The sequence below is a fragment of the Tetrao urogallus genome (assembly GCF_951394365.1).
Source record: "Tetrao urogallus genome assembly, chromosome: 6".
Taxonomy (NCBI): domain Eukaryota; kingdom Metazoa; phylum Chordata; class Aves; order Galliformes; family Phasianidae; genus Tetrao; species Tetrao urogallus.
The window spans coordinates 16,037,761-16,065,568 of NC_136819.1; the positions used below are offsets into that span (position 1 = coordinate 16,037,761).

Consider the following 27,808-nt stretch of genomic DNA (forward strand, 5'->3'; position numbering starts at 1 on the left):
AGGTTTGAAGTCCAGCCCTGTGCAGCAGGTCTGAGGCGTTCAGAGTTGGCCAGCCTGGAGGAAACCTTATAGGAAAGCTCACAGGTGAGTGTGGGGTACGTAGCAAGGAAAGAGAGGAGAATTATATCATTTTTCCAGGGCCAGAAGCTGTGAGGATCAGATGTATCCCAAGCTAGGTTTGTGGAGAACTACCCCTAACTTGGCTGCTCCATCACTCTCTGGAGCTGGTTTTTGGAAGCTGGGTGAGGAGAGGAGCTGAATGGAGGGAGGTTCCTGGGCTGCCTACATGAGGCAGTGTGGGCTGTGGTGCTTCTCTGCCGAGCACAGAGGTGCTTCCTTGTGCTGCAGTGTGCATGTCACTCTAAAACTAATTTGCTCGATCATTTTAATAAATGCAGAAGGGATGTCCTGGTGTGCGAGTAATGGGGCATTAATCCATGCCTAGCTGCGTTAACAGCATTCTAGGAAGAAATTAACGCCACATAATTCATCGCCTGTGCAGCTCTCACTCTCTTAATTATGGCATGTGCAATTTAGGAACCCCCTTCCACTTGAAGGCTCTCTCTCATGGCTCTGTCCCTGCTGCCACCAGTTTCCCCTGTTAACTTGTGCTTTGGAGGTTCCCAGTCCTGGAGGAGCTATTGTCCTCACAGCCATTGAGCTCAGCTGAGACCTTCCAGGATGAGAGCAAGCCTGGGGTACTGCTAGCTTCCCCTGCTATGCTGTAAGGGCAGTGGTGGGTACAAGCCCTTTTCTCTGACCTTGGAGCCATGCGCTTGCTTGTACACAAGTACACAAAACATAGCAAAACTGCTATGGTTTGTGTTATTTGGCTCCAAAGAACATTGTGCTCCTGGAGTGATAAAGCTTAGACCTCCACTACTAATGTATGCAAATATAATGTTGTTTTGGATTTCTTTTAAAAATAGAAGATTTTGAGCATTCTCTTTCCAGTTTCTAACTGCAGCAGTTGTTTTTCTGCCATGGGAGGAACTGGGCTCTGCCTCTCCCTGCAGTCTTCAATGGGGCACCGGGGGCTTCATCCCATACCCCCTTTTAAAAGCCTCATGGAATTCTGGAGTGCTCAGGTAGATTTTGCAGTTGAGTTTGTTTTGCAAATGGTCATTTGCTGGAGCTCTGTTTAAGCAAACAGAGCTCAAACAAGCTTTCCACCTCAGTGCATTAAAATCCCGTAATGCATTAAAATCCCCTGGCTGTGAGCACTGGGGCCTCTGCTGTGCCAGGTGCTGTACAAACAGTTATCAAATGCTAAATGATCACATCTGCTGGTTGAGTAGCTTTTGTTAGGGCAGAGGATGCAGTAGAGGCTTGTGGCTGTACAGCCTGTGTGGGTCTCGGTTCACCAGGGGTTGTGGTACCTCTGCCCTGTTCTGAAACCAGGAGAGTTGCTTTTAACCCAGCAGGAACACTGCTGGTGGGATGGATGGACAGTGAAGGCTTTGCAGTCTCTGTGCAGACAGGGGGCTGACAGCAAGAAGTTGCACAGAAGGAAGGGATTAGACAGCAAGTAAGAAGCTCATTATCAGCCTTGCTGTCTGCTCTTGGGGTGCCCTTTGCAACAAGGACTCCTGGGGAGCAGGGCAGCACACAGGAAGTGTGCCTGAGCTTGAAATAAGGTGTCAGGAGCATGCAGTGCGTGTGTTTTGTCAGAGTTGCTGCTTCAAGGAACACAAACATCCTGTTGAGGCTGTAGATGTTATCATGAGAGCTTTCCTGGTACAGGGCTTGTCCATGCTGGGATAACAGGCTGTCAGCAGTAGTTGGCCTCTCTGCTTTGTTTTTGTATTTTGGTCTTGTTCTGGATAAATTGATAGGGAAATAGATTAAACTAAGCCAAAACAAACTACTCTTTTGGATGTGAGCTGTGTTGAGAGTGAAATTCTATGAAGCTTAGAGATCATATTTGCAATCAAAGGGCAAATTTCCATTCCTGATGGAAAGGAAAAGGAAATTTCCTCTGCTTTGGTCTCACCACCCAGGTAGCAACTAGAAGGGGAGAGGGAGAAGAGTGGCTGAGTGATGCTGAGATGCCTCACGACAAGCATGGCATCTTGCAATGACATTTGTTTGTCTTGGAGTGCAGACCTGCAGGGGGCTGGGTCTGGAGATGCTGATAGTTTGGAAGGGCAGTGTTGGGTACCGCTGTCCTGGGTGCCTGGCAGAGCTTGTGCATTGGCATCCAGAACAGCGGTACCCAAGGTTGCTCACGTGCTCCTGGAGCATGACAGCTCTGGCAGCTCTTCCTTCCATTTGTGCATCTATATTTGTATATACACAGACATATATTTATAAGGCTCCCTCGGGAGCTCAGTCAGCAGCTCAGACTCCTCTATCAGAGGAGACCGGGTGCTCTCTTAAGTCACTTCTTCCTCTGCCTGTCTCACCCTGCAGCCTGCCCAGCAAGAGTGTAAGTGCCCAGTTATCAACTTTATCTCCTTGGTGTCTCTCTCCTTTCCCAGGAAGAAGCTAAACTGGAAAAGGAGTGACTGAAGAAGTAGTGAAGAAGTAGTTGAGGAACTGTCTGAAGGAACAAATCCATTTCTTAACAAGATCAAGTTGGAATTAAATGGCTGATAAACAGATCAGGTAACTTTAAAAAAAAAAATTAGTTGTGCTTTGAATTTTTCTCTGTAAGTCTTTCCAACTCAATCCCTTCTGTGATATGGCAGGTTGGAGACAATCACCTGAGCTTCTCTTTTGGCCATAAAGAGCTTTGATTCTTTTGCTGCTCCTTTCTTACCTATTTTATATGGTCTTTTCTTATTTTGTGTCTTTGTCATGTTGTTGCAGTCTCTGCTTTGTTCTTTTTTCTCACTTCTATCTGCTCTCTGCTTTTGACCCTAGTGAGTCCATTGCTTTTTGCTTCCTCTTTTAAAGGTCACCTTGACCTGCTGTTTGATAGCTTCAAGGGAACAAAGCTGGCTCCTTGGCCAACCAGGAGTCTATTGCTTGTAATTACAAAGTCCATGCAGATGCAAACTTGTGCCCTTCTTCTTTAGCTCTTGAATGCTTGAGTGATTTCAGGAACACGGAGTGCCAACAATAATTGGTAACTCTTAAGTGCACAGTGGGAACTGAAGAGCATTGGCCCTGGCATATGCAGAAGCTAATTTGAGTCCTCTCTGGAAATGACTTGGGATGTGTTTTCTCAGAAGGCACCACTGTCCTCTTAGCTTCCTAAGATCTATGCCAAATGGATCTGTCCACTACTACATTTACGTTTAACTTTTTGCTGTTTGTAATGTTGCTTGAGATGAATGACTCCTATGTGCCATTTATTTGTGTGGCCCTTCTCTGACACCTGCCTTTCCAGATTGCCAGCTCAAGACAGGAGGTAAGCAATTAGCCTGGATCACTGGGTGAATGAAACATGGACCAGAATTCGGCAATGTCTGAATGCTTCCTCTTCTTAGTGTTTGCCATGATCACAATATCTTCCTGCCCTCCTTCCTTCTGCAAGTGAGAGAGTTCTGAGCTGCACTGATAACAAGACAGCATTGCAGAGTGTCTATATGCCCAGATTGGCCTGTCATCAGTTATCCAATTTGGAAAGCACTTGGCATTCTTCTCTCACATTAATGAAAGGCATGCTGAGATTCACCTTTGTGAAGCCTGGCGGGTGCGTGTCCCTGATAGCCTTAGCAGAGCTTAGGGAACAGATGTCTGTGGCCCCTTGAAACCTGGCATTCAAGGAAGGGAAGATGTCTCCTTGAGACCTCCTCCAGCCCTTTCTAAGCCCTCTTGGCAGTGTGAACAGGAGCTGCTAGAAGGACTGGGGAAGAGCATTAGTAAAACTGGAATGTCTTTCTACCCATTTTAGTGTAAAACCTAGCAAGTGGCTTTATTTGTATGCTAGCCTGTATTGGCCCCATTTCACTAAGCACTGTACTGTGGGCTGTGAGAGGCAGGTGCTGTGCAGAATAGGGGAGAAAGCACTGTGTGTTCTCATCCTGTGAGAACAGAAAGTACCAAGCTAAGACATGGGGTGGCTTAGTCATGAAGGAAAAGTTTTTGTTTCAGGTGCAGTGCCCAATTCCATCTGTTCCTTGGTTTCAGGTTCCTCCCTGTGCCCCGATTCCTTCACAATATCCCACTTAGGTCATTCTTCCCATCTCTGGAACCATGACAGTGCAGTGGTCACTAGCCAAGCAAGGAGATCTGTTGAAGCTTGAAGGATACACTGTACACTTCTTCCCTTGCGACACAGGTCTGTCAACCCTTAGCAAAATGAGACTGATAGCTAAAATCCACAGCAGCAGTCTGCTGCAAGGTGAGATCAAGGGCATTGCATTTCTGAAATTGTACACGTGTAACTTTATCTAAATGTTTCACCAGAGACCATTGCACTGTCTGTACTAGTTTCCTTCTGCAGTGCTCAGGGGTCCCTGAATACCTGGGTTCAGATGCAGTGGGAGTGTTCAGCAAGGATTTCCCACCTGCAGATAAGGCAAGACGTCTTCTGCAGCCCACACTGCTCCAAGTTTTTGGCTTGCCCGGACTCATCAGGCTGTTCCCTGGGGTCTATGCTGAAATCAGTGATTCATGGGCAAGATGCTTGCCACGTGCCTGTGCCTCACTCCCACCTGATGTAAACCCTGAGGTGATTTCACGGTTGGAACAGCTTGTGAGAGGCAAGTGTCTGCCTGCCCTGGGTGTCTCAGAGACACTTAAAGAAGTGGTGACAGAGCTGAAGCTGCACAACGCATGGCTGGCATTTGCAGCCTGCCAGCAGTGACTTCAGAGCTGAACGTGGGGAGGCTGATATGGTCCAGTCTTATAATACAGTGGAACCTCCATCTTGACTCACATGAATTGCTCTACCCTCAGCATTCAGTGTAACAGTGGGTTAGGTGAGGAGTACACCATGAGGCGTATTTACTGTCTGAAATTTCCCTGTGTCCTGAGGCATGAGTTTGCAGGCACTGCTATTCCCTCTCTGACTGTGATGCTAGGATCCCTGAGGCAGCAGAGTCTCGAGGTCTTGCAGTCTGGCCCAGCTGTATGCTCATGCTTGGCTGCTGTCTGCCATCACTTTAACACATCCTGTGTTCAGGGAACCATCTCCCCTGCTTTATTGGAGAGAGCTGACTCCAACAGGCTTCCTTTGTCTCAGTGTGTAGTGGTTTATTGAGCATGTAAGTACTGGGCATTTTGAGTAATTGAATTTGCTGGGAACTCGTGTTTAGCTGCTCTGGTGTTCAATCAGTGCTGCTTCTAGATTCCAGGAATTCCCTCTGGGAACAGAAGGATGAGTGGAAAAAGCCCCACAGTTTTGAAGCACGCTCAGCCAACAGGTTTTGGTGTCACTGAGAAGTATGAGCTCATGTCTCTGTGCCGCGTGTTGCTCTGCCAGCCCACTGAGCCACGTGGCTGCCAGTGTTCTGCTGGGCTCACGTGTCTTTTCCCCCAGCAGTGGGTCCGGAAATGGCTTTGTGGATCTGTAGCTGGCCGCGCTTCTGCCATGCTCTGTCCCACGTAACAGGAGCAGGTGACATGCCACGCACCTCTCATTCGGTGTGTATCTGATTACAGCACTGGGAACCACTTGCCAGCAAACCTGCTGCCTTGAATGCCAGCCGGCCCTGACCAAAATCTGTCCGCACAGAGCACTCGATGCTAAGCAGGTCCTTGTCAGCAGTGGTTTGTCCTGGTGCTGTGTGCTGCCTTTCCCTCCTACCCCATATGTACAGCAAGGGCTGAGCTTTGCCTTGCGGCAGAGCTCTCTGCATGCTTGGGGTGGACAGCCTTATCACACAGTGACTTGCTAATTGCCTGGTTGCACTGATGCACATTTGTTCTTCTTTCCCTCCCCTGGAGTTATCCCAGGACTAAGACATCTGCTTCTTGTCTCCTTACAGTTTACCTGCCAAGCTGATCAATGGAGGGATAGCTGGGCTGATTGGGGTCACCTGTGTATTTCCCATTGACTTGGCAAAAACTCGCCTGCAGAACCAGCAGAATGGCCAGCGGATGTACACCAGCATGTGAGTACACTGCGCACGGGCAGCTTGCCACTGGGCTTTCAGCAGGGCATCCTTCTACGTTGTTACTTCTTTCAGGTGAGCTCAGCATTTCTAGGAACTGGTTATCCCCAAGAAAGCCAGGGGACAATCTCAAAGCAAGCTGTGCTAAAACAAGCAAAGTGTCTGTTCTGGCTGCTGAGCCCAGCAGGTGAGATCTGCTGAGGGTGCATCTGTTTGTGTCCCTTTCTTGGGAGCAGTGTGTTCTCTGCTCATCAGCACCGGTCAAAAGGGCAGGGAGGGCTCAGCAGAGAAAGCCTGGTTTGTTTCTCTTCTAGGCCACAACCAAGTGCTTGGGAAAATCTCTGGCTCTTTCATTTCCCTCACTGTCATACTGGAGGTAACAACCTCTTCCTTTGCTGTGTGCTTTAAAAAGGGCACAATCACCTATTCCTGCTCTTGAGCACTGCAGTGCAGTCCTTCTGAAACATCACAGGTTGACACACACTGTCGTTTCCCATCAGTCCTTTGTCCAAGAAATTGTGCTGTGAGCATTAGGAAAGGAAGGCACAAGTGTATCCAGCCCACCTGTGCTTTGCGTGTCTGCTGTGGGAACATGAGCTGTACTTAGCATGAGGTGCTTTCTCTTACAGTACAGAGACAAGCCTTAGTTCTTTAAAAAAATTCTGTATTGTTGAGGGGCAAAAGAGGGCTGGGACTGAAGGCAGTGTGTGTGTCCTGTCCTCCTGCTTCTTTGTTCAGAAGCTGTGCTGCCTGCTTCCTGCTCTTCCACACTGGTTATACTCCACATCCCTGCCCAGGTGAATTTGGAGCACAGGGGGAATAGGAAGGAAGCGCTGTGTTGAGTGTTTCAGTCTCTGGCCCTCCTTGCTCTAGCTGCTGATGTGTAATTATGTGTGAACTTGGTTGTAGGCAACAAGCACCAGACTGGTGCCCCCCTTGACAGTTACAGCGCTCTCTGCTCCCTGTGCTGTCAGGATGCAGCCTCATGTCTCGCCTTGCCTCTCGTTCCTTCTGTGTCCGGCACCCTGAGTTGCTGGCTGGTGGCAGGCAGCAGCAACTAAAGAGCCTCAAGCCCACAGCATTGAGCAGAATCAGAATCACAGAATCGCAGAATCATAGGGGTTGGAAGAGACTTCCAGAGATCATCGAGTCCAACCCCCCTGCCAAAGCAGGTTCCCTACACCAGGTCACACAAGTAGGTGTCCAGGTGGGTCTTGAACATCTCCAGAGAAGGAGACTCCACAACCTCCCTGGGCAGCCTGTTCCAGTGCTCCGTCACCCTCACTGTAAAGAAGTTCTTGCACACATTTGTGTGGAACTTCCTATGCTGCAGTTTCTGTCTGTTTCCCCTTGTCCTGTCTCCACACACTGCAGAAAAGAGTCTGGCCTCGCCACTCTGCCCCCACACCTTAGATATTTATAGACCTGGATCAGGCTCCTTCTGTCTTCTTTTCTCAAGGCTAAACAGACCCAGTTCACTCAGCCTTTCTTCATAGGAGAGATGCTCCAGGCCCTTCACCATCTTTGTGGTCCTCCACTGGACACTTTCCAAGAGATCCCTGTCTTTTTTGTACTGGGGAGCCCAGAACTGGACGCAGTACTCCAGATGAGGCCTTACCAGGGCAGAGTCGAGGGGGAGGATCACCTCCCTCGACCTGCTGGACACGCTCTTTTTAATGCACCCCAGAATGCCATTGGCCTTTTTGGCTACAAGGGCACACTGCTGGCTCATGGCCAACCTGTTGTCCACCAGGACACCCAGGTCCCTCTCCACAGAGCTCACCCAACCTGTACTGAAGCCTGCAATTATTCCTCCCTAGATGCAAGACTCTACACTTGCTTTTGTTAAACCTCATCTGCTTTCTTACTGCCCAGCTCTCCAGCCTGTCCATGTCTCGCTGAATGGCAGCACGGCCTTCAGGCGTGTCAGCCAATCCTCCCAACTTTGTATCATCAGCAAACTTGCTGAGGGTGGCCATTATCCCCTCATCAAGGTCATTGATGAAGATGTTGAACAAGACCGGACCCAGCACTGACCCCTGAGGAGCACCACCAGTTAAGGTCTCCATCTGGACTCTGCACCACCAACAACGACCCTCTGTGCTCTGCCAGTCAGCCAGTTCTCAACCCACCTCACTGTCCACTCATCTATCCCACACTTCCTCAGCTTTGTTATAAGGATGTCGTGGAAGACAGTATCAAATGCCTTGCTGAAATCAAGGTAGACTACATCCACTGCTCTCCCCCTATCTAACCAGCCAGTGACAACATCGTAGAAGGCTACCAGGTTGGTCGAGCACGAACTTGCCTTGGTGAACCCATGCTGACTACTCCTGATAACCTCCTTTTCTTCCAGTTGTCTGGAGGTGGCATCCAGCACAAGCTGTTCCATCATCTTTCCAGGGACAGAGGTGAGGCTGACTGGCCTGTAATTACCTGGATCTTCCTTCCTATCCTTTTTGAAGACCGGAGTAACATTGGCTATCCTCCAGTCTTCAGGCACCTCCCCCATTCTCCAAGACCTCTCAAAGATGACAGAGAGTGGTTCAGCAATCACCTCTGCCAGCTCCCTCAGCACCCGTGGATGCATCCCATCGGGTAAGGCAGTCTTCAAGCATGGAGCGACCGCTTCTCCTTAGAAAAGCTTGGAGGTTGTCCCTCCACCTCATTCTCAGCCACGTTACCCTCCAGTTTCAGGGCTTCAAACCTGTTACATAGAGGCACCTGAGGAACCAAGGTAAGTCAGGATGGGTACTGCTTGCGTCGCTGAGGTCGGACCTGCTGCCATTCCTCCTCTCTTTTCAAGTTGGCTCTCTTGGTTTGACCATGGCAAGGGAGAGGGAGAGCAGGATGGAGGATTTGTAGGCACCAACCCTGGGAGCAAACGGCAGCATGTCATAGCTCTGGAAAGGCTCAGGAGGAGAGAGACTTTTAATCCCACCAGCCAACTGCAGATCTGCTCTGTAACCGTGGTCAACTGGGAGATGAAACACTGTTAAGGAATCAGTGGATTTACCTTGTGTATCTGAGCTGACTCCTTTCAAGACAAAGCCTGAATGTGGATGAGTAACATGGAAGACATCGCTCTGACATGAGGAAAGTGAGCTTGAACCACTGGGGATAAGAGTCTTCTGGGGGCCCAGAGGCCAGCAAGAACAAGGAACTAACAGGGATAACACATCCAGATAACATCAGGCTGTCCAGTGTACTGCCTTGACAAGCAAGGGAATGGAACTGAGAGGATGCTGTTCCAAGCATGTAGTGTGTCCTCAGCAATACCCTTAAGATAGGTGCATACTGGGAGGGCTTATCTATGCTCCCCAGCTGTAGGGGCTTGTTTTTCAGGAAATACTACATGCCCTTTGATACCAGATCTCAGAGATGTCTGCTGAGCCCCCAGGAAGCCAAAGAATTCATTTAAAACTTCAGCTTTTTTATTTTAAGACAGCGTGTGTTGCTTCTGCCCTGCTCAAGAAACCTTTAGCATCAGGGGAGTGTAGGATGGTTTGATTGGAAAAATTATATAAATCTTGCCTGGAGAGAGCCAAAGATGCTTTGGAGCAGGCCTGGAGTATGGAAAGAACTGAGATTTTGACTGTGTGCCCCATGCACTGTTCTGCATAATGTTAGCTGTGGCTCCTGGCACCCTTCTTCAGAGCAGAGGAAGTAAGGCAGGCATGGCCTTGGCTTCACTGCCTTTTGCAGCAGCACGAGGGGTGAGGAGCGAGGTGCAGGGCTCACAGTGATGCAGCAGGGCTGTATGAGCTTGGTGAGGAGGCAGCTCTTCCCACTCCCCTCTGCTCTGGCTTGTTCAAAGCAGCGCTGATGACTTGGGGAAGATGCCTCGTCTCCAGCATCACACTGGAAGAGCTTGATGAGGATATGGAAGAACAGTGTCCAAAGGGGTGGAGGAGTCATGACATAGGGGCATAGTAAAGCAGAGAGGCTCACTGCCTTGGCTTGGCTGCACTGCAGGTGGGCTGTTTGCAAATGTATTACCCTAAAAACCACCTTGGCCGAAGAAGGCAAAAAGACCTCAAGAGAAGCCTGCATTTCCTTCTCTCCCACCTCAGCACTACTGCAGAGCAGATGTGAAGCTTCCTCTTTATGTTGCCCAGTCTCTCAGAAACATATTCCCGTTTTCAACTACATTTCCCTTATCACTGCTTTAAAGAGCCTTTTCCTCCTTGCATGCACACTTCTCCCTTCCAGCACAGCCACAGCGAGCACCTGCCCCTTCCTAGAGACTTCAGAGCAACCTTCAGCCAGCAGCTGAGTTTGTGCTTCCTGGACTGTGCATGTGTGTACAGAGCTTTTAGATCTAAAGGAAATGCAGCGAAAACAAAGGAAGTGACAGCTTTCTGTCAGGAGCTGACCTCGGTGGCACTCGATGCTGCTTCCTCAGGCTTGAGCTCTAGCGCTGCTGCTGCTGCTGCTGGGGGAGGCAGAGTGTTAAAAGTCAGCGCTGGGAGCTGAGTGGGAGGCCACAGATGACTGAGCGCTCAGGTCACCTCGTGTTTGTGTGCCTTGTGTCAAATTTCATGGAGTAAGTCGAGCGTTGGGCGGGTTAGACCCCCCTCCTTGCTTCATTTCCAGAGCTGGATTTAAAAGTATGTGCATGGGGAGCTGATTGTTGGAGCATCGCACGCGCATTCTCCACTGGGGACCCTGGATAAACAGCCCTCGCAGTGACATTTTTCCCTTTTGTGTTTCTAGAAAGCAGACAGCATGCGTGGGGCAAGCCGGGGGTTTCAAAGCCCCTGTGAATTAGGGGCTGAAGTTGGACTCAGCCGGAACAATGGCGCATTCAGCGGCTGACGTTGTTCCCCTCCCGGCTCGGGGTTTTGCTGACATTGTAAATGAAAACCACTCCAGGAGATTAGTTTTGTTTGCTCTGCTCCCACCCACCTTTGAGCTGCTGTGGTTTATCTCTCTCTGTTTTGTTCGCAGGTCTGACTGCCTCATTAAAACTATTCGTTCGGAAGGCTACTTTGGCATGTACAGAGGTAAGAAGGGCTGAGGCAGGCTCCTCTAGCTCTGTATGGCTTTGCTCTGCAAGCACTGGTGTGTATGTGTGGGAGGAGAAGCCTGTATTCTTTGGCTTGTAGTGCAATACCTTAGCAATACCCACAGATGTTGACACCTGCAGCTGTGTGTGAAAGTAGACTGCTCCATGCCAGATGTCTGCTCAGCAATCCACCATCTGGGACTGGAGTCCTCCCACGCCTATTCTGGTGTTAAATCATCCACCAAAGGTCATCTTTACTTGCAGTTTACATGGAGCCACTGTCCCAGGACTGCAGGTGTGCACTTCCCAACCTTGGGCACCATAACTTTCATCAGAGCGGTAGTTGCAAAGGTCTCAAAGTGTCTTACTTTGTTGTTGCTAATTGAATTTATGTCAGAGCCTGTGCCAATGCGATCAGGCCTGTTTGGAGCTGTAAAAAAAAAAAAGGATGGTTCATGATGGAACTCCAGCTGTTCTGACACTATGTGCTAGCCTTCTAGAAGTCTCCTGGCTCTGTGGTTTAGGCTGTCCATTGTAGCAGTGAGTTCTTCTGTTGATATTTTTTCTAGTTTTAATGCAGAATTCTTGAAAGTTTTTAAACATTTTGGAGAGAATTGCAGGCCAAATTCTGATTTCAATCATAGTAAAGGAAAACATGGAATTATAGCCTTGGCTGTCAACACAGACCAGCTGGCATAGTTGATGCTGAACTCTAGTTCACGTTACATACTGGTAATCAATTGCCTGAATGTGCAGTTTTTATCTCTGAGATAAATAGTGTGTTCAGATAGCGTTCTTTGTGACACTCATTCATTGATAAAGCTTCATAAAAGGACAGCATTGTTTAAATGAGTCCTTGCTTCTTTCTCAAGCAAGAGTCTGGAGATGCTGGCTCCTTGCTGTTGGCAGAGGCAGCAGCTCCTGCCAATCCCTCCATAGTTCCTAAGGAAGCACAGTCTCTGTGGCCATCCATTGTTGGAACAACAGCTGGCTGCCAAGGCGGTGTCTCTTGCCAAACTTGCTGGTGGGCGTTTTGGGGGAGTGAGGTGGATGCTGGGGATGGATTGGCTGCTTTATTTCAGCTCTTCTGGGAGCAGGCAACAGGGCAAATAACCCTGAGGAATCCTGGCAAGCTCCATGCTCAGTGCTAGCAGCAATGTGTTCCCCTTGCCTTTTTCCACAAGATGCTCCTGTATTCCTAGCCAGGAATGATGCATGCCTTAACTTTGGCCATAAATACCCATTGGCAGGCAGCTTCCTGGGGAGCAGAGGGAAGAAGTTGTTCCTGGGAACTCACACAGGAGATTGTAGGGCTGTCAGGGCCCTTGAGAGAGACTCTGCAATCCTGGAAAGGACAAGGATATGCACCTCCAGGCCACATTTCATTTCCAAGCAGAAACCTGGAAGAAGACAGAGGGTTTTAGATAGTTCTTTCTTTTCCCACCTGTTGTGTAGGAGCAGTGATGAGTCCAGATGACTTGGTCTGTTTCCCACTAACCTCATTTCCTCCATTTGAGAGCTGATAATGGCTTGAACTTGTCCCCTCCAATTACTGAATGAGGAGCTGGGTTTGGATAAAGGTTGTGTGAACAGCTGCAGCCTGAAACTCACAGATATGTCAGTATGGCCAGGATGCTAAAATGAGTCTTCCAAGTACAGCGGTCCTTTTCTCTGTACCTCAGTTGTGGGAGCTGATATTAGAAGCCCTTTCCTCCTTCTCAGTGAGAGATGAGACAGTAAAATACATCCAAGACCTGTAGAAAGCATATTTTCTGGGAAGAAGATAAAAATACGGCTCAGAGTTGCAGCTGGTGGGAGATGGAAATCAGACGGTAGGGTGGATTCTTGCCCCTTCCGTCTGTCCCAGCTCCACAGCAGAGGTTATGCTGTGACTCACAAGCACTTATTTTCAGATGTTAAGCTGAAATTAGGAGGATTGTTTGTTAAGAGGCTAGAGCGGCAGCTGCTGTGTCCCATGGTGGTCACAAGCACATTGATCATCCCTGCAGGACACTTGTCCTCTGTCAGAGGACAGAAAAGGGTCTGCTTGGGCCCAGCCTTCCCCACTCTGTGACTTCAGGCCTTTTTCATGTGTGAACCAAAGCTCACTGGTGCAGACAGAAGAGAGGCTTGAGCCTGCAGGCTACTTTTCTGCAAGTCATCCTGTTAGATCTTACGGGCAGCACGTGACACGCTCCCAGCTCCATATGGGTAGCCCATAGTGAAAATTCTGGTGCATGGGACAATCTCAATGTTTCTTTCAAATTCTTCTCTGAAACTACAGGTGTTCTTGGCCTTGTTTGGCTGAGAAATAAGAGGATTTTCTCAAGTTTACTCCATATCTAGGTAGCAGCAGTGCCTCAAAGCTGGGTGGTGTTGTATCTCCCTGCCTGTGCTAAGGGATGTCTGCGGGCTGCCTTCAGATGTGATGTCAAGCAAATGAATTCATAATTCATAGTGCCCTGGGCTTCTGGACTTTCTGGACACCAATGGAAGGAGAGTCTGGCAGAAGCCCTTTCCAATCCCTGGTACAAACCATCCAGAAGTCACCTACAGATCCCAGCACGTGTCCTGGAAAGTCCCGCTGCTATTTGTAGAGCGGACATTTAACCTAGCTGGCAGGAGCCACAGGCCTGGATCAGGCTGGAGAAATGTCCTTTGCCGTTGATGACGTTTGGAGTTTAGCTGCACCTTGTTTGATGTATATTCTTAGCACAGTGTTACAGTAGTGTGTCAGCCTTCCCTTGCCTCTGTTAATAATATCTCCCACGTCACCCCCATTCACACGCTGCCTGCCAAAATTACCCCAGACTGCCGGGGCCATGCCAAGTTTTCCGAACTTCAGTGTACCCTATTAATGTTTGGGATAGTTACGTTTGTTTTGCCCTGGTTCTACCTAATCACTGCCCAGCTTCCTCAACTTTGGTTTGTTTCTGATGTCTTTGGTGAGGAGCTGCCTCTGTTTTCTGGCATGAGAAAACACCGGCTTATTTTTCCATGAGATGACCCAACAAAGTGGGATATGCCCTCCTTCCCTTTTTGTAAGACAGCTTGGTTGTTTAGGGTTTATAAGCAAGAGTGCTAGTGCTGCACTGGGCTCAGAAGTAGAGTGATTCAATTCTCTGTTATGTAGCCTGTTGTTGGTATATAAGCTTCTATGAAAAATGTGTTTAATAACAAAACCTAGGGCTCAGTGAGAAAAGGCACTTTTAACAATTTAGCAGGCAAACAACTAACTGTTTCTGCCTCTAACAACTTGATTTCAATCTTTGTGGTTCTTTCCTACCTTTCCAAACATTTTTTTTAATTTAATGATTACAATTTATTTTGCATTCTAGTCGCCTGCCATTGCTTCAGAGACACGCAGCATTGCCTATAGGCCACAATTAGCTTTAATTAGGGAAATATAGTCGTTGGCATAGCTAGAATTGAAGAGCTGCAAGGTTTTTGTAACCAGGTAGAAAACACCATGGAAAGCATCCAGCCAGCAGCTGAAGTATCTCATTTCTCCTCCTCCAGTGATTTGAAGCTGTTATGGATTATTGAGGACAGGGATTATCCATTCTCTGCTAAGCAGCTTTGCTGAAAATATCAAAGATGTAGGAAAAAACAGACTGGTTAACTTTCCCCTATCTTTTGCATGTTTTATTTCCCTCCATTTTATTTGCAGTCGGGGGAGAAATTGATGTGAAAGCCTCCATGGTTCCTGGAGGATGTCAGGACATGTCAACACTTAGATTTTTTCCTTGATGTTTTGGGTTTATATTTCTTTCTTTTGAGAAACCCTTTGTGCATCTGTTAGAATAGCAAATACATTCTTTTTTCTTCTTTTTTTTTTTTTTTTTTTTTTTCCCTAAGGAAAAGGTGATTTATGCTGTCTCAGTACTCTACAGGCAATTACTTCCTTACTGTTAGGAGCAATGCTGAGGTTGTCTTCCACTTGGCACTTGATGAAATGTTCTGCAAGTAGCCACTTCACTTGAAAATCAGGCTGTGTGGATTCACAAAACTTGAATGTTGCTGTCAGAGAGAGAAAAATGTGTCAGGCTGTCCTGTCAGTGCTGTCTATTTCTGATGGGGACTTCCCATATGATGGAGATGCATCCTTGAGCAGGGGAAGCAGATTCAAGGATTCCCGTGTCCCAGTCCCAGCTGTGATGCCACTCCACTTCCTTATCTGAAGAATGTCCCCCAAGCCTGTGTTTTTCCACGTCTTATTTATGGGTTCTGTAACCATGTTTGAAAGGAGGGAGGCAGAAGCTCATCCTCAGGAATAGAGTTGAGTTGACTTTCCGTAGGTCTGTTGAGCCCTTACACTTCCTGTTAATTTGAGCTCATCCCTCCTGAAAACATGGCCCCCAGATCTTCAAAGGTTAGTGTGAGTGCGGGCTTGTCTTTGGAAACCTGAGTTTTGAGACTAGTTGTTTTGATCTCCACAGCAGGCCTAAATGCAAAAGTGTACCCTGGCAAAGGCAAGTTTGTATTTAGTCTTGCAAAGATGTTTTGATGGTTTGCAAGTACCAAGCTCCCCTGAAAGGTGTGGAGCTCAATGTAGAGGCTGGGAAATCTTACCACTATCTACTGGAGGACTTTCTGAGCTGTAACGTTCAAAGGGAAGAGAATATTCTGGAGCACTGATCTAATGGTGCCCAACCCAAAGTGTTCAGATGGGACCAGCCATCCCTTCAGCTTGTTATCTCCTGGGCGGCTTGAAAGCTGCCTGCCAGCTGTTGTGTTGTGCTAATGCTTGTCCCAAGGCCCTCCAGGCCCTGTAGGCTGCCCATTGTGGCAGGCTCAATGCAGGGATTTGCTGCTTTTTGCTCCTGACAAAAGAAAGTTCAGTGGGTAATGGGAGTGAGGGTTGTTTACAGCCCTGGTCCATGGTAAGCAGGCCAGCCTAGCCATGGCTTGCAACGGACAGAAAGCCAGCTTAACTGTCCTACTGAGCAACTGCTCAGAGGGTGACACCCAGTGGTGATACATAAGAGCAACCATCTAACCCCAGGAGTTTGTGCAGCGCTGGCTGAAGTCCCTGCAGAGGTACCAGCTGCTATCAGCCAACCTCCAGCTCTTCTGTCCTCGATTTTGAGCTGCAGTGCGTTTCTAAATAATTCAGTTAACTGCTCCTTCTTTCATTCTCATTCTCCAGTGGGTTTTTCCTCTCTTCCTTTCTAGGTGCTGCAGTGAACCTGACTCTAGTGACACCAGAAAAGGCTATCAAACTGGCAGCCAATGACTTCTTCCGGCATCACCTCTCCAAAGATGGGTGAGTAAAGGATGCAGACCTTAAGCATTTAACTTAAAAGACAGTAGCTCTTGGGATGAGGCTGCTGGGGTGTCTGAGTAAAGGTATAATGTGGTGATGTGATAACTGAAACATTAGTTGACCTTGAACAGCTCAGCCAGTGATTACATTTGAGCTAAAGAAGTAACGTCTAAAACTGGAAGTGAAAAGCTCTTCACTAGATGACTGGTTTTTATCCAAGCTTCTAAAAATAGTCCTAGCTTTTGGACAAGGTTAACAGATCCAGACTTTGTAAGCAGCGTATTTGAGAGGAACCCAGCAGCACTGATGGCTGCTCAGACAGCTGCTGGGAGGAGCCTTGTCCACAGCATCCCATTGGGTGCTGCTGTCTTCTTTCTGGCTTTTCAGTGACTGTAGCTTGAACACATTGTGACTCAAGTTGTGTAGAACCTAAACTTTAGCACCCTCTTGTCCTTTCATAGCTTGAAAATAATTCCAGAGAGCTGAGAAGAGGTGATGAATGAACTTCAGTTTGGCAAAGGGCACTGGCAGTGTAAATGCCAAATGAAGATTATCTGTTTAGTCTGAGAGGTTGGGTTAATGAACTCAATGCCGGTAAAAAGCACCAGTATGGCAGCTGTGTGGAGCCAGACCTTGGATATTTAATGCTGTTTTCACCAGAATATTTCCTTTATAATTCAGATGACACTCATGTCTCCCTTCGAGATCAAGACATCTCTCCAGAGACGGACAGTGAAGGGCCTAGCAAGGGCAATGTTTTCAGTAGTTAGAAAGCAACCTGTCTACAATAAAATCCCAGTTCTTAACTCTTAACCCAGCAGTTCACCTTGCTGTAAACACAAAGTTCTGCCAGAATTACTTGGTTTAACAGCTTCCTGTAACATGCCATGCCAGAACGCAGTGGCTCAGCAACGTCAGTGGAGTCTGCAGATTTGCACAGGTTGTGGATCTGAGCCTTTCCTACACCTATTTTTTTGTTCTGGAGTCTTTTTAAGCAGCACTTAATGTACGTCTGTGTGACTCATCGGCTCGCAGCTGTTTGTGATCGTCTGTCTCTTCAAATAGTGTCTCTCTGTACTCTGCACAGAAGGTGGGAGGTGATGATGTCCTCATTGCTTCTTCCAAGTGGTGGGTCTCATCCCTGCAGCATACAGCACAGCAAGCCCTGATGTACTGCTGTAGCCTAGCTCTTTGCTACCATCTATGAAGTAAAGACTTAATATGTTGAGTCTCACTATGAAGCATTTTTTTCTCCCTTGGAGGAAAAGAAAGGTTGGGCCTTGGTTAGGTGGCAAGTGAACTAGACATCACACATGGTGTTGAAGTCAACTACTGTGGGGGACTTGAATGAACAAAGTCTGGTCAGCTCTGCTTGTAGAGATAGCTTGAATGAGTTGGACAGAACCTTGATACTGTGGTTATAGACAGTTTAAGATATTTCTAACTAGAGGTGTCATTCCAAGATGCAGTGCAAAAGAAGGTGTCTTGCAGATTGGCTGTGGTTGGTATAGGCCCTGAAACTAGGATCTAACTGGAAGGTATTGTACATGCTGTGACCTTGCTTAGGGCATGGGGAGCAGGGAGTTGCTGAAAGGCCAAAGATTACCAGGAAGCACGAGGACTCTTAGAAACTGTGCGACAGTTGCTTATTTGGGGATCCTTCTTCTGCTTGCAAGGAAGTTGCAGGCATGGAGATGGTGAAAGTAACCTTGTTGGAGAGGTTGTGCCCAGCCACGCTCTGGTGGCTGTGTGCCACCTTCCTGCTGGCAGTTCCCAGGATCTCTTCCCATGTGCAGCTCACGTGACAAATTTCACTGGGTGATGGAGCTGGGTGTCTGCCAGGGGGTTGCCTTGCTCTTGGTCCCATTTTCCAAGCTGTTTGCAGGCTTCTCCCTTGAGATGCTTCTGTCCCCTTCTCCCTGGCTAATTTTGTTAGAAGACAGGGCAGGAATCTTCTAGACTTGTTGTCTTCTATTTAACGTTGAATGCCTTCATTGCTAAGCTGCTGGCACTTACCTTGCTTGAAATGTGTTTTTTATCAGTTCCTTGTTTTACAAAACGTGCATATTTTATCAGTATTTGTTGACCAAAATTGCTGAGTCTGGCTTCCACTTGAGCTTCGAAGAAGCATTCTGTGGACAGGGAGATGTCCACAAAATGTGGACATGTGGCAAATGGCCCAAAATAGCTTCAAGATACTCAGCAACTTCCAGTGAGCTGCTTTTTTTTTATTTCCCTGCTTTGAAAAAACTTGATGTTGAAATGAACCTGCTTTTAAACTGCTGGAAGAAGAATGTGGCATAAGGCCTGTTTCCAAAAGGCCAGATGGAAAACAACACAAATGATGTAGGAAGTTCCTGGCTGCAGATTGCTGGAAGACTATTTTGGGGCTTTATCACTGCATCACTGCAGGTTTGTGCTAGACTCTTTTTTTTTGGTTGTTTTTTTTTTTTTTTCCCCTTCCTGGCTGCTCTCATGGATGCTTCAGGAGTTGACATTGGGGCTTTATGTCCTTACTGGTGCTCTTGTTCCCCTGAGCCTGGAGAATTCTGCTCCTGCAGGTCTCTCCACCCTGGGGCCAACTCAGATGGGCACTCTCCCTCCTGCAGTGCTTTCCCACTCCCTTTTGTTACAAGAGAAATGTGCTCACAGGAGGCTTAATTTCTGCTTCTTTTCCTGTTTCTATTTTCAAATTGACACCAGTGGCAGCCTGCTGATAACACTTCTTGTTTCCAGAAGAAACAAAACTTACTGTGCTGGTCTTCACATGCCACCTCATTTAGAAACAAGGAGGCCTGTGAGTACTGGAAACCCCCTAGAAAACGTGGCATTGTCCTGTGATTATTTTGCCTTTAGAGTCCCTGCAGTTTCCAGGCCAACAAGCCGAAGTGGGGATCTGCAGAAGCATCTTCTTGCAGGTCTTCATCGCTGTGCTTCTGGGAAAGTAGGATGTGAGAGGGGAAGCTTCTTCGCTTTAGGCTACAGAGAACTGATGAGATTTTTCTCTGAATTTCTGAAGCTGGATGGATTAAGAAATCCATAAACTCAGAGCTGCTGTTAAAACAGCAGCAGCTTAATCATCTGGAGCAGAGGATGTGAGAGCAAGAATCACTGGAGCTAAGTGAAGCACTTGGATATGAAGCATATGGGCATGAAGCTAAGAAAGCAATGTAAATTGGTAGTACACCTGCATGCATTTAAAGTACAGTGATTTTTAGATACTCAGTATGTGTGGACACTTCCATAGGTGCAAGTGTTGCCTATAATGCTTTTTGTCCTCTTTGAATTTGGATGATAAGCGCTTACTAAAAGCTGGTCCCTGTAAAGTGTCTTCATGTTTATCTCCAGAGCATTTAATGCCAGATAGCTGCTGTTTGCCACATGCTTGCCAGGTTTGGTTCTTGGCTATGTGCTCTGCCTTGGCTCCAGTAAAAAGTGTCTCATGTCTTCTTATAAAAGACATTTCTTAATCTTAAAAGCTCTGCAGTGTCCCTGGATGAGTTTCCTGCTGTTCATCTTCCTCCTCAAAGCCTGTCATTATGTTATTCTCTTACCACTCCCATCATCTTTACCTGCATTTTATTTGTTGTTCTGGAGTAAAGGCTGGAGATGTGCTGACTGAGCAGCTCGGGTTCCTACTTAAACCACTGTGGTTGCACTAATTGTTCTTTTGCTGATGCCAGCAAATTTTCTTCCTTTCTGCCCCCCTTCTTGTCCAGCTTTGCTTGGAGAAGAGAAATAGCTGACTGTAATCCCAGAGGCAAACAAAGCACTTTTCCTGCTCTTCCATGTAGATGTGGAGACTGGAGCTTGTTCTCCATTGCCTTGCTGGATGGGCTCTTTCCTCCATCCTCTCCTCTTTCAGGCTGTCCTAAAATACTCAGACTATCTCTTCTGTGGCACCTGGATAAGTAGCGATTGTATGGCCTGGGTGATCCTTAAGCTGCAAGGTGCACATAGACTGTGGAGAGAGGCTTTTGGTTTAGGAAGGAGAGATGCTGCCATTATTTGTGCTGCTGAGCTTCTGTGTCACCTTGCACACACTCGTACAAACACAAAATTATTAAGGTTGGAAACAACCTCCAAGTCTAACCACAGCCCACCCCCACCATGCCTACTGACCACGTCCCTCAGTGCCACATCTTCACTGTTCTTGAACACCTGCAGAGGTGGTGACTCCACCACTCCCTGGGCCACTGCATCACCACTTTCTGACAAGAAATTTAATGGGCCAGTTCTCTCCTGTTGTTATCTGCTGGACGCCCAGATACTTCCTTAATGCAGATAACCTTCATCCAACCCTCTGAGACTTGTGGGTGGGAGAAAGAGCAAGTTCAGAGTTCATAATCTCACTGTGTCCCTTCAGGAATAACTGTCTTTGAGGTCCTTTTATTTAGCATACAGCAGCATAGAGAGTTATGGTGGATTGAAGTCATAGCCTCCAAAGGTCAGCCAGAAGGTGAGGTCACTTTCAGCTGTTAATCCAGAGGGAGCTGGAGGTGGATTGTTTAATCACAGCAGGAGCCTCTGGAAGGAACATGGCCCTTGTTGTTTCCCTTCCTGCTATTTACATTGTTAGAAACCAACTGACTGTCTTTGATTTGAACTCTTCAGGAGCTTTGTGCAACCTGTTTGGACAGACCAAAGGCAGAGGTTATTTTATGAGTGAGGAAGGTGATGTCCAAGCTGGGAAGAACATCTTGGCTCCTATAATATGGCTTTGTTATGGATGTTTCCTTAGGTCAGACTTTTCCTTCCTTTAGGAATCTTGTCACACCTATTGTGGAATGGTTGGGGTCCTTCCCCCAGCACTGGCATCTCCTACACAGCCAAGATTTTTTAGAAACTTTTGAAAAAGATCAACTTGACATCAGTATGCCAATTTCCATCGGTGCAGAATTTGGGATATTTGTTATATTTAACACACTCTTGCTGTGATGAAAGATTGTTCTGACACTTGTTGGACCAAGTCCTTGTAGAGACTGTGGCTTTTGAAGTTAGTTGGGATGTTCCAGTGTTCAGACCATTGAGGATAAAGCCTGTGGTGCCTTGAAGTTGAAACCTCTCTTGTCATCTAGAGGTGATCCATTTTCCAACTCATTTTATGTGCAGACTAGCAAAGTTTTGTGATGGAATTTTGACCTTTGGATGGTAAATTTTAAGCTTCCTGACAAAAGATTTGCTTGTCTTGGTGTGCTTTTATTTCCTGGACTCCCCTCAGGTTCTCAAGAGATGCAAACCGAAAGCCCTCATTCTACATGCTTTTGATGTATCTGTTTAACATCTCTCTAAAATACACCCACACACAGAAACCTTCACTGAGTTGCACTGCTGGGGCTCCATGGAGCTCAATCAAGGCGGGCTGATCTGTGTGTGCTGGGGTAATGGCCCACAGATGAACACGCAGGGCATCTCCCTGAGCTTTTGAACAGAGCATCAAAGCAGTCTTGCTGGGTGAAAGCCAAGTGTGTGCTTCAGGGTTGCTGCAGGGCTCTTGCTGAGGCAGGAGATGCTCTGCCAGGTTGTGGAGGGACTCGTAGCTGGCTTCTGTGCGTGTCTGAGTCCTCCCACTGCTGGCCTAAGGGCTGTGCAGCAATGCTTCTGCCCACGTTTCATCCACAGGGGAATTTGAAAAGGTAATACTATGTGGTGTTTCTTCCTTCAGTCCCAGTGGAGAGCTCTATATTTAGCCATCATAATCTCTGTTTGTGCCTCTAATCCCTGCCTGCTCTGATACCCAGCCTGGAGAAGATGAGAGGCGGAGAAACGGGCGCACTGACGTGGCAAGCAAGCAGGATTAGGGCAGTCCCACTGTGACCCGGGGTGCCCTGCGGCATGTGGGCAGGTGGGGAGTGGGCAGAGTGACGTGCCCAGATGGGAGATGCCCAGCTGGGGGAAGCTGAGCAAATCCCCAGCACTGCCTGCTGCTCAGCACGTGCTGCGATGGCGCCCAGCAGCAATTAATGCTCCGTTCATTGCACTCAGACCTGCAATTGCCTATTGCTGCAGCAGCTGGGCTGTGGGAAGGTGAAAGTACTCATTGTGTTTAAAACAACAAAAAAAGAGGCTGTTTCCCCTTGGCTGTATGATCTCTCACTGCTTTTTTTTTTTTCCCCTTTTAAAAAAGGAATAGATCAAAAGCACTTTTTTTTTTTTCCCCCAATGATTTCTGGTGCCACCGTGGTGGTGTGAGATTTTTACAGGGCGAGAACTCACCAGTTTCTGAAAATTGAGCCTTTCTGCATCCTAAGTTCCTCTTTTCATCCCTAACTGCGTGGTTTTGTGGCTTTGGGAAGGAGGAAGCTGTGTTTTGTAAGACAGGAGCATGCCCCCAGTGACTCCAGCCCTCTGGCACAGAAAATGCACAGAGCTGAAGTACTGGGGTTCTGTCGTGCCCTTCGTTTCTCAGCAGCACCAGTTGGGTGTAAAAGCTGCTTTTTTTGCCTTCAGGAAGTAGGTTTGAAAAGGCTGATGAGTTGAAGAAGTTGCTAATCATAAGGGAGCTGCTTCTTGACTCTCACATTCACCTTTTACATATTGTTGCTTTTGTCAGAGAAGTTGAAAGCAGCAGCTAGAACTGTTTCCTCTTGCTCCTTGGTGGCCTCTGCTGGGGATGTTGTCAGTGTTTAAAGGACTAGGCTGGCAGGAGGGAAACTGCTGCAGCTCTTGGTCCAGGGATGCAAAGGGCTGTATGTTCCCCTCTTTCTCACTGCTGAATTGAGGCATGTGGCACCTCTGAAACAGAGCCAGGTTAGCGTGTCTGTTGGGACACCTGGTGGTATGTCATGGATCACCCTTGGGGACCACATGGTATGACAGCAAACAGCCAGCCTTCCAGTGTAGTGGTCTGGGACTGTGCTGCGCGGGCTTATGGCTTCTTCTGAATGTTGGCCACCTCCTCTGACCATCTCTCTCTTGCTTTGGGCAGGAAGAAGCTGACGCTGCTGAGGGAGATGCTGGCAGGCTGCGGTGCGGGTACCTGCCAGGTGATCGTCACCACTCCCATGGAGATGCTCAAAATCCAACTGCAGGATGCAGGGCGGATTGGTACGTCTGCATCTCCCTGTGCACCAGGCAGGGAGAGGGAATGAGCCATAAAAACGCTTTTCCTTCCTCCCACCTTAAGTCAGAGGTACTTCAGTTTGTAGCAGAAATTTATCCTCTTCCCAACTTATTTCCTCCCAGCCTTTGCTCACCTGGCCTTGCAAAGGCCCTTTTGGTTAGAAAACGTGTTTTTGCTCAGAGCTTGGCGGGTGAAACAGCAAATGCTGGTGGTGGATGGAGAGAGATAGGAGAGATGGCTGGGTTGAGCACCTTGTGAGCGATTACAACTTGCCAGCTCTCTACAGTCAAGAAGGACTTAGCATCCTGCAGTGCTTTTGCTGTGGTACTTCCTCTGTCTCCTTCTTTCCTGGTGTCCTTTCTGTCTTCCCCACTCCTCACGGTAATACTATCCTAACAGCTTCCAGGCATCCTTCCCTGGTCAGAACTGAGACCAGAAGTGGCTCGGTGAATCTGGAGGAAGAGCTGTCACTATTAACCTCTTTGAGAAGTCAGCCCAGCATATGGCCCTGTTCTTGAGAATGTCTGGTGATGCCCACTAGGTACCTTCTGAAACTGCCTGGAAAATGGGCCAATTTGTCCTCTAATCTCTCCTTTGATGTGGCATTCCTGAATAATCATGGATTTACTTTGCTTTCACCTGTTTGCTGCTTTTAATGCAGACCTTATCTTCTTTGTGTAGTATTTTAAAGTGTTTGAAGGATTTAAACCATAGTTGAAAGGGTTCACAAGAGGTTTGTGCTGCTGCAAACAGCTCGTTCTCTGTGCAGCATGGACCTGTGGTGTGCCGGTGGCAGCCACAGCGTTGCCTGTGGGTTGGTGTGCTCCCCATCTTCTGGCCAAGGAACAGAAATGCATCAGAGTTTGAAAAGGCTCCTGGAAAGGAACCATGTTGCCTGTGTAAAAATGGTCTATCTGCTCAGAGTTAATGATTGCTGTACCTCTAGTTTGCTTTACTGAGAAATCCTTCTGTCCCATGGCACCAGGCAGCAAGAGGCTGCTGTTGAGCATCTCGCAGTCTCACACTCTGCTTCTCCGCAGCGGCACAGAAGAAGCTGATGGCAGCACAGGCCCAGCTCACCTCTTCCTCTGCGGCCGGGGCAGCAGAGCCGGTGGTGGAAGCGCGCACCACAGCGACGCAGATAACCAGGGAGCTGCTGCGCAGCAAAGGCATCGCAGGACTCTACAAGGGCCTGGGGGCCACGCTGCTAAGGTAGGACATGGAGCAGAACTGTCAGCCTGAGCCTCCAGAGAGTGACACAGGCGTTTCAGCTCTTGTCCCTGTGCAGTCGCAGAGCTGGGATCATGTCTGCACTGCACTTGTGGCTGCACTGCCAGCACACCATGCATGCAGCCCTTCGTTTGATGCTTGGTTTGTTGGTGTCCCACCCTGACTTTGCTCATCCTTGTCCTCTTTCTTTCTTCCCCTTCCTCCCTTCCCTCCACAGGGATGTCCCGTTCTCCATCGTTTACTTCCCGCTGTTTGCAAACCTGAACAAGCTGGGCCAGAAAGACCCCAATGTCAAGGCCCCATTCTATGTGTCCTTTCTCTCTGGATGCGTGGCCGGTAGTACAGCTGCAGTGGCTGTCAATCCTTGTGATGGTGAGTCCCCAGCAGCTTGTTCTGGCAGCCTGGTGCTGTATGACAGCACTCAGAGGCCATCGGGTGGGCTGGGTGAGGGGCAGGATGGCCATGCTTGCCTCTTCACTGCATGAGCACTGAGGGCAGTATAGGAAGCGAGCTCTGCTGTTGTAGCTGCCTCCAGGAGCTGGAGGTGTTTCCTTCAGCTGAGCTGGAACCTTGGCTGTTTTTTTCACAGAAGTTTGCAGTACTCACTAGATAAGCCAGGAAGATATAGTTCATGTCAGCCATTTTTACAGGACTTGCCCCTTTAAAGGCACATCTCCATCTGGAGTATTGTCCCCCAACCAGTGACACATGTGCCAAAGGTCAGAGACAAGTGGGGGCCTTTTCTTCTGCTCCACAGCAGCTGCCTCAAATACCTTAAAATCTCACCTGAAAGTAACTCCTTTCTTGTCAACATTGCACACACTTCAAGAGGGGAAGAAATGTAAGAGCAATGCTGCGTATTTTAGGTATTTTGACCTGCCGTTCCAGAAGGAGTTGAGCATTTGGAGATAGCTCAGAGTATTTGGAAATCAGATCCCATTTTATAGAAAGATACTGAGTTTGGAAGTATTTAAACCTAGGTCAGCCTTGGAAGCCTTGGTCACAGTGGGTGGAGGGAGCTGGTTAATTTTTGGGTGGTTGTGTGTTTCTTTTGTCCATTTGTAAAGGAGTGGGCTTGCTTTCTCTTGTTTTAATGGCACATATATGCAAATGGTCTATGCTCCTCTTGGCTGTCGCAGAGTGCTCTCAGGTTTGGCTCTTGCCTGCTGCAAGCCAGGGGCTGTGGGGGAAGGCCAGCCCTCCACTCACCACTGTCTCTCTTTCTCCCCAGTGATCAAAACACGGCTGCAGTCCTTGCAGAGAGGAGTCAACGAAGACACATACTCAGGAATCCTGGACTGCACCAAGTAAGACTGCTGGGTTTAGTCCTAGGGGAAGGCAGAAAGCCAGGGCATGGCCAGAGGTTCTCCTGGCACAGTGGAGGGATGGGAAGGGATGGATACTGACCAACCTGCACCGTCTTTTCCCAGGAAGATCTGGCAGAAGGAAGGACCCATGGCCTTCCTGAAAGGGGCGTACTGCCGAGCCCTGGTCATCGCTCCTCTCTTTGGCATCGCACAAGTCGTCTACTTCATTGGCATTGCCGAGTTCCTCCTGGACATACTCCCCAAGCACCGGGCCTAGCCCTGGCACGCCTGCCTGTGCCCGCCCGTCCTCTGCCACGCCGGATTCATCCCTGTGTTCGTCGTCCATGTCGAGTGGTGTGAGAGCAACAGCACAGAGGGTTCGCTTGGGAACATGGGGGACATGGTCTCCAGATGAGCAAACATAGGGAGGGAGAGTCTCTTTTCTATCTTGATCTGCAGCCTGTTCCCTCCCCCTCCTTCCACGGACAATACCCAATTATGCATATCTCTTTTTTTTTTTTTTCCCCCTTTTTTTTTCTTCTTTTTTAAATCGTAATTCTTAAGGACACTGGTAAGCACAGACTGGGCCTGCGCACCCAGAATTCTCTTCCCAGCATTTAGAAGGAAGAGGGGAGGGGAAAAAGATAACCTGAGCCCTCATTCACCTCCACCCTTCCCAGGGCTCCTGGCTGCCTGCAGAGGGGCTGCAGGGGCAGCTGTGTCCCTCAGCCAACTCTCTGGGTGCTGGGTCCCAGGAGGAGAGCAGGTGTCCTGCAAAGGGATGCAAAGGGGACGCTGGGTCTGGCAAGTTCCTTGGCTTGGAAACCTTTGCCTCTTTCCCTTGCTCAAAAATGAGTTGGACTAGGATGAATTTCTTAGAGATCAAAGGAAGGGAAAGGGGATCATTACTTTTTTTTTTTTTTTTTTTTTTGTAATTTTTGTTTTAAAGCAAAGGGATTTCCCTCTTGGTGAGGTGCAGAGGCAAGGTGGCTGCTCTGTAGGGAACATGTCTGTGGGATCATGTGAATGTCAGAGGTCCTTCCCTGCTTGGCTGCAAGCAGGGGAAGGAGAGAAATTTGGGATCAACTTTATTTTATTTTTTAATGCGGGGACTGTGGGGAGGGAAAAGAACCAAACAAAAAGAAACCACTTACATTCCTTCAGCCTGCCCGCCCCGAGGTGATGCCTGTAGCAGGTGTACGGTTAGCTGTGTACACAGTTGGTTCTGTGTTTCCTGGCTTGGCCCCAGGACATGAAAGGAGGAGCCTGGTCTGTTTCGATAGGGTCCAAGGTACAGCAGCTGTGCTATGAAGCCTGTGTGTTTGCTCTTACCTCACAAGGTGAAAGCACAAGGTCTGGTTTTGTGTTGTTGTTTGACTGGGTGTGCCTGCAGCCAGCTGCTGTCAAGGAGGTTCCATGCCCTGAGCAAGGAGCTGTTGTGCAGGTGGGACTGCAGGATTGCAATCCCAGAAACTGATCATCCCTCTCGCCCTTGGGGAAGTGTTCGTTGTTGGGTGGTGGGGGCATTTCCCTGCTCCACAACCCACTCTGCCAAAGGGATTCTGCCCAACTGCAATCACTTGTCAGAGGGCTTCTCATTAAGTACTCTCTTGGGCTGTGCTGTTAATCCTTGGTAAATTATGTTAAGTACAAGATCAACAACCTCACCGTGATCTTCTCCATTATTTATTCCATGTGGTGCAATCCACCCAACCTCAATGTTTAAATTAAACGAGTCAAATTCACCTTCCATTCCTTCTTTTCGTTTGTTTCTCCAGGCGCTTGCTTGGTGTTTGTGTTTCAGTTGTGTATTTAAGTTAATTTAAAAAAAAAAAAATCCATGTTTTTAATGTTTGAAAAAAAATCACCTCTGTTTCAGCATTCTTGGGTTAGGGTATTTCTCAAAACCCAAATGTTGAGTGCTTTTTT

The 27,808-nt window shown here is 48.1% G+C and overlaps 1 protein-coding gene across 2 annotated transcripts; it reads left to right on the forward strand.

The window, feature by feature from the left end:
- Positions 1-2,587: 2,587 nt before the first annotated feature.
- Positions 2,588-26,156, forward strand: SLC25A22 (solute carrier family 25 member 22; the record flags this gene model as incomplete). Of its 2 annotated transcripts, XM_079537782.1 has the most annotated exons (10): positions 2,588-2,607; positions 5,240-5,269; positions 5,880-6,005; positions 10,956-11,011; positions 16,189-16,279; positions 23,208-23,326; positions 24,383-24,554; positions 24,790-24,944; positions 25,804-25,879; positions 26,003-26,156. In XM_079537782.1, the coding sequence occupies 10 exons, from the start codon at positions 2,588-2,590 to the stop codon at positions 26,154-26,156; spliced, it is 999 nt and encodes a 332-aa protein (XP_079393908.1). The 2 variants fall into 2 exon arrangements, with proteins under 2 accessions (XP_079393908.1, XP_079393909.1); XM_079537783.1 differs by lacking the exon at positions 5,240-5,269.
- Between the last annotated feature and the right edge of the window lie 1,652 nt (positions 26,157-27,808).